Genomic DNA, 14690 nt, shown 5'->3' on the forward strand with positions numbered 1-14690 from the left:
GAAGACATGTATTTCATTTACTCAAGTACTTCGTGAATATAATTAATTTTCATCATGTGCGAAACCTTCAAATGGATTGAGCTTCTGGTGGTTGAATCACAAAAGGATGGTCTACAGATTCCTGTAAAAATTTCTTTGGGCAAATGATTGTGAGCGACGCGATAGCTTTTCAAAGTACGTCAAAAATGCAAATATTTGACCATCCGTCGTCAAATTTCAATTTACGGGTTAGACGTATATTTTAGCATGCGCCAAATGACTTGACCTATATTAAGTTGAAATAGACACAGCTGATAATTTCGAAATGTTCTAACCTTATTTGCTGTAAAAGGCAGGTCCAAAGCCGATTTGACGTGTTTTTCTCACCATTCGTCGCACATAAAGCAGAAGTTTGCGTTTGTTTACATAACGTCCGATGTACATCGCCAACTGTCATGGTCGAATACCGTGAATCTGTGACCCTCTTTCGACACATATGATCACCACTGTATCTAAGTCAAAAACTTCTGAGCCATTTATAGATAGTTGCTTGCTTTGCACTACACCAAAATATTACGTTTGATAATCATGGTTTGATCTATTGCTGCTTGAATCCTTGCTTGTAGCGGTTCCTTGTTTCTTTGTCACGCAATGCTGTCATCCCATTTTAGGAGACAGGGGTAGGACAATTTCTATCCTAATAGGTAAGGCTCCGTAAGGCTTGGAACCACTGGGAGCACATGGTCTTGTTGAGTAGGAAGAGATTAAATTAAGAAATGAAAAGAATGAATAGTTTACCATTGCCCCAGTTGTCATCGTTTACTCGACCACCGCTACCTATATGCCCTGCGTAATACTGTAACGCTAAAACTCGTACCTAGGTCTTTTCGCGCTGGGCAATTATTTTTGGTTTAACTTTACATACAATACAGTGGGCTACCCTCGGGGAAATGGGTGGTGACCGCTTAATAGGGGTTGGCCGCTTAATAGAGGTTGGTGTACCTTGAATATTTTTCACTATCGGGTTATAAATTTCTTGGTGAACATGGTGTCAATTCAAGACACCCACGATAGAGGTGTGTTTGAATTATCACTCGTCACGTTCTATTTGAGACTCTTATCCGCCATCGCCCTTTCCAAAGCTTTTAAATTTGGGGTGGCCGCTTAATAGGGGTAAAGACAACAGAGAGACCCTTATCGGAACGACTAAATGGTGGCCGCGGACGCTTAATAGAGGTAACTGGTCAATAGGGGTTTTATTTACAGCATTTTACTGACAATAATTTTGGACTGTATTGACAACAGTCCTCTATTTTCTGTTACAAACATACCAATGTCTCGCCACTAAGCAAACAAAATACGCCAAATAAAATGGCGTGGCCAGGGTTTGTTTACTCACGTAATTACTAATTAAATTAAGTCTATTTTTCTCACGAATTATTTCCTATTTTTATTTCAGCTAGTTCTTGCTTCATTGATCTATAATTTGTTTATGGCGATTTTTTTTCAAAATTGTAGTGAGTACAGGCACTAGCTTTATCAGCTATTGTCTGAAACATCAGAACGTACAACAAACGTGATTTGGACCGACGCAACGTTCACTATAGAATACCGTGACAATTGTATAAATATACACATATTATTATATACATGAACAGATAAACAATGAATAAATTGTTTCACTTATCCTGAGAATGATCTTTAGAAAATAGATCAAAATGTGCAGCATATGCCGTGACAGCATTGCGTGACGAACAAATATAACAGCTGTAAGATTGTGCTGCGCCGACGCGCTTATCAGCAATGGTCAGCAATCGATCAAACGTGATATTTTGGCTCAGTGCAAGGCAAGGAACTATCTACAAATGACTCAGCCGTTTTTGACTTAGATGCAGGGGTGATCATATGCGCCGAAAGATGGTCACAGACTCATGGTATTCGACCAATAGTAGGTCGACAGTAGGCGATGTACATTGGACGTTAACGTCGTGTAAACAAAAGCAAACTTCTGCTCTTTGTGCGACGAATGGTGAGAGATCGGCTAGAAATACGTCAAATCGGCTTTTGGACCTGCCTTTGACAGCAAATAAGGTTAGAACATTTCGAAATTATCAGCTCTGTGTCTATTTCAACTTAATATAGCTCAAAGCATGTGGCGCGTGCTAAAATATATGTCTAACCGGTAAATTGAAATTTGACGACGGATGATCAAATATTTACATTTTGACGTACTTTGAAAAGCTATCGCGTCGCTCACAATCATTTGCCCAAAGAAATTTTTACAGGAATCTGTAGACCATACTTTTGTGATTCAGCCACGAGAAGATCAATCCATTTGAAGGTTTCGCACATGATGAAAATTAATTATATTCACGAAGTACTTTTAAGTAAATGAAATACATGTCTTCGAAATTTAATTTTTTGGCACCCAAAAAGACAACGCAACATTCCCTAAAATCAACCCAGTACACATTTAAACATTGCACAAAAATATTTGGGTGTTTTAAAGACGGACGAATGATGTGGTTTTGCATGCGAGGCTCTCAAACTTGTTTAATAAAATGGTGCGTCAAATGACGATTTTAGCGGAATTTGGTAATTTGCATATTTCTTTGAAATAAAAGGATATTTTGCCAAAAAAACCATCTAGTAGTTTTTGTCATGCCCTAACCTATCTACCATAAAAAGATGAGCGAAATCGAATTTTCGACCCTTGCCGGGAATTACGAATTTGTCTGATTTTTACAGGCAGGCACTCTTCAGATCTCTTTTGAACAAAGGCGAGGTCTTGGCGAAACGGCCGGTTTGTACTTAACAAAATAGATCCCTTGTTGCCGTGCGTCTGTACAGTATTATAACCCCCCCCCATTCATTTTCGTGCGATTTCATTGGCTACTTTACGTCATGTGATGGACAGTTATCGCGCAATAAACCCCGTTTGAATCGATATTTGTCCGCCTCCTCTGATTTCCACTGAAAAAAGCAAAGTCTGCGGAAAAAAAGGCCAGCACGAGAGTTTCAATTTTCATCTTTATTATTTTACTTGGAAGAAAAACGACCTTCTTATGTAGCGTCTAGCGATAGTGACAGTAGAAAGCTGGCCTCAAATGTTGTTTCGGAACTTACAAAGAAGTCAAGAAAATACGAACCAGAAAGCTAAAGAGCGCCGTTTTTTTGAGTATTTCGAATTCATCTAAGGGGCACTGCAAGAGTTCATTTCACATCAGTCTATCAAGGTTTGGTCTAATCACAGTGGAAATAAAGTTAAGTCGATCAAATGAACTCGCTCTCAACAATCGCGCCCATTCGTCTTCAGATCAACACTGGCTGGCGATATGGAAATTAATGGGAGGGTTATAAAATAAATATACCCCTTTCTGGCTCGCTGGTATGTTGGCTGATAATGCCCTTGGCTGAGAGATTGTCCTCAAAATTTCACATTTGCCGTCGAAACTTCGCTTCTCGGCCAAATATTCAGTTTTCGGACATTATCAGCCGACATACCAGCCGCTCGAAGAGGTTTATTTACCAAATAGATCACAAATGACGTCAAAATGTGGTGAGAACAAAAAAGTGGCACATGTTGCGACAGCTGAATGTGTCACTGATGTTCTTACCACATTTTGACGTCTTTTGATAAAAGACGCACGGAAACATGGAATTTACTTGTTGTATATGAAGAAAGAACAAAGAATGCTAACAACTTCATCTAGATGTCTGTACTCCAATAGATCATGAGTAAAAACCAATCAAACTGCGAAAACAATTTGTATAACACGGTATCACTTCATGAGCTACGTGGTCAATCTCGTCTCCTGGCCCTGCTCTTTTTCTAATAAATACCAAGAACGCTGACTCTGACCGGTCCGATATTTTGAGCAAGCCCCGCGTGCTCATTTTTAACTGTCTAGCAATCAGCTCCAAGCAGAAACGGTAAAAAGTCAGTGAATTTAGGACCCCAAATCGAACTTGACCCAGCCCGCGTTCTTGGTGCCAAATAAAAGAAAAGCGTGCACTAAGGAAAAGATTGGAAGATGGTAGGTGAGAAAATCTAAGAGCGCACGCCAAAAATTTAACTTGAAAAGGCGGACTTGTAGCGGGGATAATTAATAACTATTGGACGAGTATGCGGAAAAGATCGTGACCTGTCAGTGCCGAGGAGATTGCCAAAACCAAAGGCTGAGCCAAATAACTGATTTGCAAGACACTGAGAAATAACGATGTTTTGCCCAATAACCGAGTTCAATAATTGTTTTATCATTCGATCACCAAGTTTGTTTTCATATTTAAATCACTCTCTGACAGCTCAGGGAAGTGATCCGCCATTTTTCACCCGAGAGCGTAGTTACAATTACGCATGAGCAGAATATTATTTGCAGCAAAACACATTTAGACGGTATTACACATAAGCAGACCATTATTTGCAGGCAGTTATTTGCAGGTCATTTGCAGGTCACGTGGTAGGCTTTTGGTCAATTCATGTGCGGAATAATAACTATAGTTAGTGAACGCGCTAAAAAAGAGTTAATATTTTTTTCTTTTTTGACAAGGAAAAATCACAGGTAGAAGTAGGCATCGGCGAGCATAGGAACCAGTGGCCTGAAACTCTCCCGGCACTATTTAACAATTAGATTTTGAGCTCGAGAATTCTATGAGGTGATATCACCTCATAGAAATCGAGAGCGAATAATCTAATTGCTTTCGTAGATTTTTTACTATAGTTTACCTCAAATAAGGGTTTCCAATTATTTCTTGACGTATTATTAAACTTTGCGCCTGAAAAAGATCGCTCGGATTGAATTGTCATTTAAAATTGAAGTCGTGTGTGCGCGCGCGCATCAGTTTTTTCAATAATTTCAACTTTTTTAAAAGTCAAGAAACCGTAAATGCCCTTCGTTTAGACTTCTCAGGAATTTAATTAGCCATTTGCATCAAAATTTTCCTCCAAAACTTTGGAAAAACGTAAAAACGTCGCCCTTTCCTAGACGACCTCCAGCCACTGCACTCTAATGGCTGATAGTGTTCACTGGCTCAGCCAATCAGATTACAGCATTTGCATTAGTATACTAGTAGAATTCTCTTAAATATAGATAGATCTCAAAGAGGAGTATACAATTTTCTGACTTCATTGTTCAAATAATTATGAGCTGCGAGACCGGCTCTCCTTCTTATTTTCTCATGCACTCACAAATACACGACAACATGGTTAAAAAGAAATAGCCGGTTGGGAGGTCCGAAAAGTGAATCACTGTGGTCGAGGGCAGCATTTGCAAGGCTGAGGTCACAGTTTTTCACTATACGGACCGAGCAAAGCCGGTAAATTACTTTTTCCGCTCTCTCTTTTTCTCAAACCTCTTCTCTAATGTTGACCTTTACCACACACATACATCGCGCTATAACGTGACCGTGATTAGAGATAGAAAAATCCGGACCAGGTTAAGGTTACTTCAAACCTTCGCGGGTGTCCTCCAGAAAAAAAATTCGTACGCGCGCTGTTTTGAAGGAAACCCCCACAAACTATATATCAAAAGAAAGGTTATAAAATGTAGAATTCGATAAAATTATATTATTTTTTGCCGGCCGCTTTCCTAAGGCGGCAGAAGCCGTTAACGCCAAAACGACCGACTGAAATTCCGGCGTATTAATCGGGTATCAAATGCGATCGTTAATGCAAAATAACTGTGCAGTGTTAATCACAAAGCATCAATCTCTCAAAGCGTGTCAGCATTTTCTTTCACATCCATTGGTTATCTTTTCAGAGATCTGTTAAGTTCCATTATCGAAAAATTCGCGTAACGTATTGCGTTAGAGACCGCCACGAGAGAAGTATTTGAAATAAAAGAATTTGCCGACACTGTTTTGTTTCCTATCTATCAGTGAATGTTCTGGCCAAATTTCAAGGAAAACAGTCGATTCTACATACCCTATTAATTCATTTAAATAGGAGGGATTCTCTCGAAAAACGAGTGCAAGTTTTCGCCTTCTAAGGATTTATAAACATGTCACGCCTTCTCAGAAGGATATGTCAACTCAAAATGCCGTCAGCCAATGAAATAACAGAACCCCTAGTGTTCACAGTAAGGAAAGTTGAGTTTCGCGGTAAAGCGATAGTGTTACAGTCAAGTTTTAGGCGCATGCGTTTGAGGTGGGTGGTCAACAACAAAGGACAAAACGGAGAAAAACGATGTGCAACAAAAGAAAACAAAACAAAACAACAACAACAGCAACAACAACAAAAACTGAGAAGCAATTGCCAAAGCGTGATTACAAAAAGGCACTCTTGACGGACATGAAGTCTCAAATTAAAAGTATTTGATGTAGGATCTCAGGATTAAGCCGTTTGCCGCGAAAAGGTCGTCGAGGAGTCCATGCCTTATTGGGATTATGACACCTTGACGGTTTATTAACTTTTATTACAAAACCTCTTTTTCCCAATAACTAGCGCGCGTTTTAATATTTTATTTTCATTTTTTGGAAAATGTTACCTTGAATAATGGACTTTAATTTAGTTGGAAAAAAGAAAATTTGGAAAAAGTAGCCCCGCGAAGGTTTGGAGTAACCTTAAGAACCAATTAGATTGTAGTATTCGTTACCGTGCACTTAAAAAAAATATATAAAAGGTCTAATGTTATAAATACCTGCATAGAGATGGATGTGAAAAGCTACTGGAAAAGGTTGCCGCAAAGTCACTGAGGCAGTGATGAACTTCCTCCTTGTGCTTGTCGGAACACGTAGGGAGGGATAACAGCAGAGGTCTCTCCAAGTCAAATCCTTTGCAGTATAGCTTCTCGATGTCCATTATATCGGCCCCTAGCAGGCTTTTTGTATGATTATCGGTAGTCAAACAGCTCTGGGATGCATCTAAGACTTGTTTGTACAAGATCCAAAACTGAAGCCTTAAATAATAAACCAAAAACATTCCAAGCGTAAATTAACATCAAGGGTTTAAAACAGTAGTAAGTAAAATATACACTTAGCTGATATTTAATTGAATTTTTTAAAACCGTAGCTCTAGAGCTGAATAAGGTAACACTTTACAAAATAATTGAAATAACAAGAGTATGCTGAAATGTAATCCATTAAAAACACCAAATAAAATCAAAAGTTGCAAATAGCAATAAAGCAGTGCCAAATAAAATCGTTTATGTACACTGCTGTGGAAAAAGCTAGCTATTCTTTAGGCTGTTCGTTTTTGCAAATAGGAATGTGATACCTCGATTATTTCTCAGATCAAAACTACATTTAGGCGTCTTTTCTATGACAGGAGTCGAGTTCAGGCCAGCTGCTCTGAAATGGATCAGATTAATAAAACCTTGTTTTTATAATCAAAATTATTCAATCTTACCCGCAATCTCCAGTTGGGTCTTCACGTAAGCGCTTAAAGAAGCACGTTTCGTATTTTCGGACAGTGCAGTAGTATTCCATGAATGAACAATTACCAACTGCTGGCAGCTCAGCATTGCTCTGCTGCAGCGAACCTAAATAACAGTTAGTCAATTAGCGGTAACAGTAGCAGTAAGAGTAGTAGTAGCAGTAGCAGTGGTAGGGGCATGCAATGGCAGTGGCTGTAGCAATGGGTGCCAATGGAAATGAGAGTGATGAGTTCCAGTGACAGTGGTAGTGGTAGTGGTAAAATGTACTTAAAAGTTGGCTCAAAACAGTTTCCAGAACTTTCCAAGATTTAAATTTGAATTTGATGGGTCATTTTTACCACTCTCTATCAGTTGATGTTACCATCATGGTATCAAAAAACTGCCAAATTATAGGTGAACACGTTTTTGCTAATGATTTTTGTGACACAATTGATTACCAAAGAAACAGTATGACGTGCTAAAAACACGCTTTGTTTCAGTTTTAAGTACTTATGTTTTAAGAACGACACCACGAAACCCTTTTTCAATTATTATCGAAATTTGATAGGTAGGATAATATGCAACTTGAAGTAAAGTTTAAAAAAATCGTTGTATGGGTCTCAGAGCCACCTTACATTTTCGCATAGCTAAAATAAAGGGAGTTTTTAGCAGGTAACATATAGTGTCATGAAAATGATAGCAACGTGTTCATCAATGATTGGGCAGTTTTTTTGATAACATGATTGTAGCATCCATTGATAAAGATTGGTAATAGCGGAGCTCCGGCGGCCCCAAATGCCGCCAAGCGGAGCACCGTAACAATAGGAACAGAACCGCATGCATGCAAAGAAATAGAAATCCATACAACTCTTTTATCATGGTCAACATGGCTAGCAGCATGGATCGCGGGTGCGTACGCTCAACGACGACGCCGAGGACGTCACACAACATGGCGGCCATACCCCAGATAATACCAAGTCTTGGGTTACAGCGTACGCCTTTGATATTTGACATGCATGTTACAAACGATAGCGGAGGTTCATCAAACGTTTTTAAGATGGGGTCGCACTGAAGCAAAAAAATTAAGATAACAGAAAGCAAGAATTAACAGGCAAAGAAGATCGTGAAAGAGATCGGGCCAGCGCTGGGGAGGGAATCGAAACAGTACTGAACAATGCCGTGAATTATAGCGAGTCAAGGGCTAGAGAAAGGAGATGAAATAATACCGAACAATGCCGTAAAGCAAAGCTAACGAGGGCTATAGAAAGGACGCGAGATACCCGAAAAATTGACTCAGAAGACTACAGAACTTCCCAAGTTAATTCGCGCGTCGAGATACTGCAACCTCGTCCCTAGGGCCTTATCCTCGACGATTTTCAAAATGGGGGCTCGTGGGGAGAGGACCCTGGCAAAGGTTGGGTCACGTGATACAAAATCTCCACAAATCGGGGATTTTTATCACGTGACATTTTGAGAGGACCAAAACAAAATGGCAGCCAAATTGAGTTAGAAATTTACCTTAGTGTGGTATCAGGACCGAATGCAGGTTAAAAGAAACACAACGCCATGCTGGTATATATGGAAAACTTCACTCTGTAATTTTACTCACTGATCACGTGACCTAAAGATGTGTTCACTCGTGAATATTAATTAACGACAGTACACTTAGAACGCGGAAAACTTATGCAGGAGGTAGTGATCGATGACTTCTTAGAAAGATAACACATTATTTTCGCCGGGTTTTTGGAAGCAGGTCGCTTAGTTAAAGAATCTGGAGCGCTACGGTACGTACAATTGTATCCAGAAATGTAAGTTGCCTGTTTAGTGTACTTTACATGAAAAACTATGTCTATTTAAAGTAAAGAAGTTTATAGTTATTTTTCCTACAGTGCTTTCAGTTTTTATGTAACTGCCAATTCCGATTGAACTTAAAAGATATAAACTGAGCCGAGTAACTCAAAATGAGTGGAATTGTTTTTACCTAAACACGAGCGAGACCTAGTTGCATTGAGTTTAATTTCCTACAAATGGATTTAAGCCAATGATTTAACTTGTGTCCACCTGTGGCCATTCTTATCGCTTAATGTTTTGAAACTTCTTGATTATTAGACTCTTTTTTGAGTAAAGTTAGCCTGAAATCAAACCTTCTCTAGTAAATATTTTTGCCTGAACTATGTGTTGTATGGTTTCCTTTTCCAAATGAAGTATATACATATCAATGGCTGAATGAATGTAATCGAGAATGAGTTGATCTCAAGAAATTATTAAAAGTGGTTAATTATTGTTCACTGGCATAAAATTAAAAGAAATAGTGTAAGCAGCTGAAAGTACACGATTGTTCCAACTTTACAATGACCCCTCACAACACATCATTTTGCTTCTCATTTCTGTGGAGTTCATTTCACTTTTATGCAATAACAGTGATCAGCTCCCAAGAACTGTTTTGGATTTGGGTGTACATTTTCAGAATGAAGCTGTTAGCACCAACTGCCAGAAGAAACATTCTGAAATAAACAAAAGTTATTACCCCATGCAGTGTTTTTGTGTTTGTTTCTCCAGGCAGGAGAAGAGCAGCCTCTACCTTGTTATATATGAAACTAAGAGTAATTGTGGAAATGAAAAAGGTCTCAGAGAACCATCAGCATTTAGTTAACAATAGACTTCACTTTTTATAAACTAATAGACCATACTGGAATCTTTGCTTGACCTTGACTGAGTATTTCTTTTCTTGCTTTTCAATAATTTTCATGAGAAGATAAAGACTATGATTACCCTTCTAATAATTATGTATAATGAAAAAGAATATTGTGTTCAAGTTATGTTGAGAAAATATCATATCAATTATCCTTTACTGATTAGTGATATGCCACTCTCTTAGAATTGCTTTTATTGTGGCAACCAATTCATCAAGTCCAATGGCTGCGTTATGATACAAAAGGATGCTTGCTTCTGAGGTCCTCACAAATTCATTCCTGAATGTTGGCAGCCTTGGAATATCTATGATCCCCTCCCAAATCCATTAATTCATGAATTCGTCTAGAACATGCAGAGGATATCATAGCTATAACAGTTGTCTAAATGTGCAATGTTAAATATACATAGCATCTATTTTTACAATGCATAGTTCCAGAAAATATCCATACCACCGCTGAAGGGATTGGAAATTCCAGAGGGGTGGGGGTCAAAGGCCTAAGAAAATCCAGAGAGGGGTGGAGCAGGGCTTCGGGGGTAACATTTGTTTTTTTCCAGACCGGTTCCCTAATTCCCATGGTAACGCCTATTTTCAATTGTTTGCATTTGCTTCCCGAGCTGGGAACGGAAAATTAATAGCACGAAATGAATACGTTAAAAATGGTTTAAAGGCTTGATTTCTATTGCCACATGAGCAAGCAGTTGGTGAGCGAAGTCCATGTTGGTGAAAGCAGACAAGTAAATCCTGTAAATGGTTGCTTAGGGAATCCCTTTTAAAGTTGGACAATAGGAAATTTTCTGACTATTGTTACTCAATGATACGTCACAGGAAAAATATTTCGATTTTAAAAGCCTCAAACACTTTGGTGCGCTAGTATCTGACGAAGATTTTGGCCAAGTTTCGTTAAAATCCGATATTTCTACATACTTTATTGATTTATTTGAATAGAGGTAATTTCAATCGCTTGGATGACTGCCAATCTTACTTAGCAAGGGTGCTTCTGTCACTACAAACTATATAGTTTTTGCTGGCAGATATTTACGCTGTTGTTTGTCGTTATTCATTAGCCGTCTGGATGGATAATGCGTCCTCTAGTATAAAAACAGTCAATATATATGGACAGACGATTGAACTGAACCTTTTGTTGAGTAGAAAAGCCCCAGGCGTCTGCCGCGCGGGGGATTGGATTGTAAAATTATGGGCTAGAAAATAAAGGAGTTGAGCACATGGAATTTCGTGGCGTACTGTGTCGATTCGTTTTGCGGTAGATTATAGGTTCTTTCCCTGCCCGAAAGAATATCCATATATCAAGCATTTGAGAGAGTGTTTCACCACAAACCAAACACCATAAATTGCATCGAAAATACAGGGCTATGCTGTGCTATAATTTGGACTCTCTTCTCAGTGTTTGAAAACGTGTTAAATTGTTGTCATGTTTGTTATGATTATGAGATAGAAGTCGAAGTAATGAGTAGAGAAACAACATCAGGTAATACAGGTTTCACAACTTTTTTCTCAAGGTTATTTCTTTTATTTACTGTTGGCACTGGCAAGATTCATGGCTTCCCTGACTGGTAGAAAAATCAAAAAAGTTACAAACTCAAGAATTGCAAAGAAAAATTACCACCCGGCCGTAATTCTGTACACCATGAATTTTGTGAAAACAAATAGTATATGTTTTAAAGGAAAAGACATAAATTATTGTACAGTGGCACAAGCAGTAAATATCTAGATCATCTATTGCTATTGTCTTTCTGTGGTAAGTAAGATTCTCTTGTAAATTTGTTATCTCCCATAAGCCTTCTTCATAACATTTTTACTGACCCTTTCCAGTGCCAAGATGGTAATCAAAGGCAATTTAGCCATACATCTTTAATTGAAATCCATCCAGAGGTACTTATATCCTCAGATCTCACTTCTCTAATGGGGAGGAGACCCCAGAGGAGGCCAGACAGGGAAAAGGCAATAAATTCAAATCCCTTCCTCTGCATCTATTTGTAAATTAGTTCTTACTGAACACATAATAGATATTAATGATCTCCTTCACCTACAAGAACAATGAGGTTGAAATTTGCAAAATTTTAAGAGTACTTAAGGAATAAACCTGAGGCTGAGGCTGAGATTTTGAAAAGAATATAATTTTGTGTGTTGAAAATTCGTAATTACAGTACAGTTACTTTTCTATCCCCAACCTAAACCGTACTAAATTAAACAACAAACTAGCCAGAAAGCAACAAAAATAGCACTAGCCGAATGCTCGATGCTAATAACATTTCTGCAGGAAGTTATGTGCATTGTATCGATAAGTCTTTATTAATAATCCCTGCAGGCTGGCCTTAAAATTACTTTAACACCATTCAGACACCAAATACATTCGAAAACAGAAATGTTATATGCTATAATCTAAGAATATTCACAAGGATATTTTCAACCTAAAACTGGCAGAAAAATACAAATATTCAGCCTCGTCCGGAAAAACAATATTATCATTAGAAAAAAAGAGTGTATTTCAAATTAGAATTGGAATAAGCCCAATCCTGAAACAAATGGAATACTTGTCCGGACAAAAGAAAACAGAAATGATTTTCTGTAGGAAAAAGAAGGGTAACAAAAAACGAGCAAAAGTTCCTTTTAGATTTAAAATTCGAACATGACAAACGCGTCAAACTCACTCATCCCTCTCTACTTTGTTTCCGTTCGCAGAAGATCTAATTGCGCATGAATACAGGACAGAAAAACAGTACATAAGGTCGCTTGTGGCGAGCTGCAGCTTGCTAGCTGTCGACAGATCAGTACTTCAATAAAAGCTTTATAAAATCTCGTTATTTGTATTTTTCCGGGCTTATTTCTACTTCTATGGTGTGGGTTACATCTTGTAAATTAACATCTGACGGAAAAGATTCACCTTTCGAGTCGTTAACGGCAGTCTGATTCAACATCACTTGAACTGAACTGCAACAGAACCGCTAGGCTTGCCACAAGTCGACCTTTTCTTAAGGTCATTCCACTGAAATAAAGTCTGCACTGAGATTTTTCCGAAACTTTGCCTGTTGATTGATTATATTATAGGAACACAAATTTTGAAATAAAAATGAGGGGTCACCATGTTCGTTTAGGAGCAACAACACCTGGTTATACCCAATAAATCCTTACAATAGCACCACGATTGTAGTCACGATTGCTTGCCAAATTCACGTTTCCGACGATTGTTTTTTGTTCTACTCTGAGAATTGGTCCATATTTATTTTACACAGAGAAATTTATTACTCAATTCAAAACAACAGAAAAAAATGATAGGTCACCATACTCGTTTGCGAGAAAATGACGATTTACCTCTATGGTGAGGTCCAGCCGTAAAGAAAAAGCCGCCATTTTTTAATGCGCGCGCGCTAAGCACGCATTAAATTATGCGCAGTAGGGATGCGCAATGCAATACTGGAGAATGACCTTAAGGGCCCATTAACCGATCTTTTCGAGCCGTTGCTAAGGAACACTAGTGATGACGTCATCAGGCCACGCCCACGGTCATGTGACTAACGGTGAGAAAATGCAAAGGCTCCCGGGCAAATTACTTTATCGAGATTTTTTTCATTGATTTCAAATTTTAATTGAAATCCTCATTACGCTATGCATAGATTTTGTTTCATTTCTAAAAGGTCAGATTTTGAGAGAATTTCAAAACATCGCAAAATTTATAATTTTCTGAAAAATGCATGATTTCGAGGAAGGGATGCATACCTATGTTTCCAACATTGGCTTCAATCGAAACTCGTTGAAAAAGGTTGGATTTAATGAAAAACCATGTTTTCCTTAGCATTTAAAGAAACTGGAAGTGCGCCCAATATATATTGGAAGTTACCCTATCAGCACGAGTGCAATTTACACTATCAGTGTACTTCGGTAAGATCCAACAAAGCCACATGGAGTTAGTTTTTCTCTTTCTTTTGCTCTTGTTTTTCTGTTCTTCTCTTATTTTGTCTTTGCTTGTACTTTTTTAATTTGCATCTTGTGAAACACAAAAAAAGAAACGTCTAAAATGTAAGCCAATATGCAAGTTATTAAGTTGTTTTTATTTTCCACGCGCAGGCTGAAGTGAAATTTTACCTCCTTAGCAACGCGCGCGAACGCATGTATGAATCGGTTAATGGGCCCTTAACCAAAACTGTATTTTTTTAACACTGTCGGGCGAGTTTTGAACTTTTCTTTGTGTTAGTTGGCACAGCCGCTTCGTAGACTGCTAAAATTTCTTCTTCTGTTGTTACAAACCAAGAAAGGTCAACAAACCATTTTGAGACAAAACAAACAGGATTTGCTAAATTTACTTTTGAGGTTCCTATTTAAATATTTGCATATTGTGATTACAAAGTATGGAGATTTCCTCGTTTTGTTAGTTCAATTTATTCAGTGGGTGAAATGCTTGGGTGAATTTCCAGGTTACTATGGTTGAAGACTGGTAAAGCTACCGCCGAGAAAATGGCTGCAAAGCTGAATTAAGCCATCGGCAAAAATACACACTGTAACATTCAAATCTATGTTTAAGCGTAAATAATTATTTTAAAATTTAACACTGCAAGCTTAAACGAATTTTCTTTATCCTTTCTTTCATTCGGTCATCCTTCGTGGAGAAGGGATTTACTGTTTGATACTCAGATGTAGTGATATGCATA

The 14690-nt window shown here is 38.2% G+C and overlaps 1 protein-coding gene across 1 annotated transcript in view; it reads right to left on the minus strand.

Moving 5' to 3' along the window:
- LOC110044854 (uncharacterized) overlaps positions 1 to 14690 on the minus strand; it is a 34720-nt gene that overhangs the window by 11812 nt on the left and 8218 nt on the right. Inside the window, exons 2-3 of the mRNA XM_089281299.1 lie at positions 7325 to 7457; positions 6618 to 6875 (exon numbers count right to left, since the gene is read on the minus strand). Coding sequence (XP_089137425.1) covers positions 6618 to 6875; positions 7325 to 7457 — 391 coding nt within the window. The remainder of the gene's footprint in view (positions 1 to 6617; positions 6876 to 7324; positions 7458 to 14690) is intronic.

The sequence above is a fragment of the Orbicella faveolata genome, unplaced genomic scaffold (assembly GCF_042242905.1).
Source record: "Orbicella faveolata isolate gen_17 unplaced genomic scaffold, um_ofav_v1 contig_48, whole genome shotgun sequence".
NCBI classification, from domain to species: Eukaryota; Metazoa; Cnidaria; class Anthozoa; order Scleractinia; family Merulinidae; genus Orbicella; species Orbicella faveolata.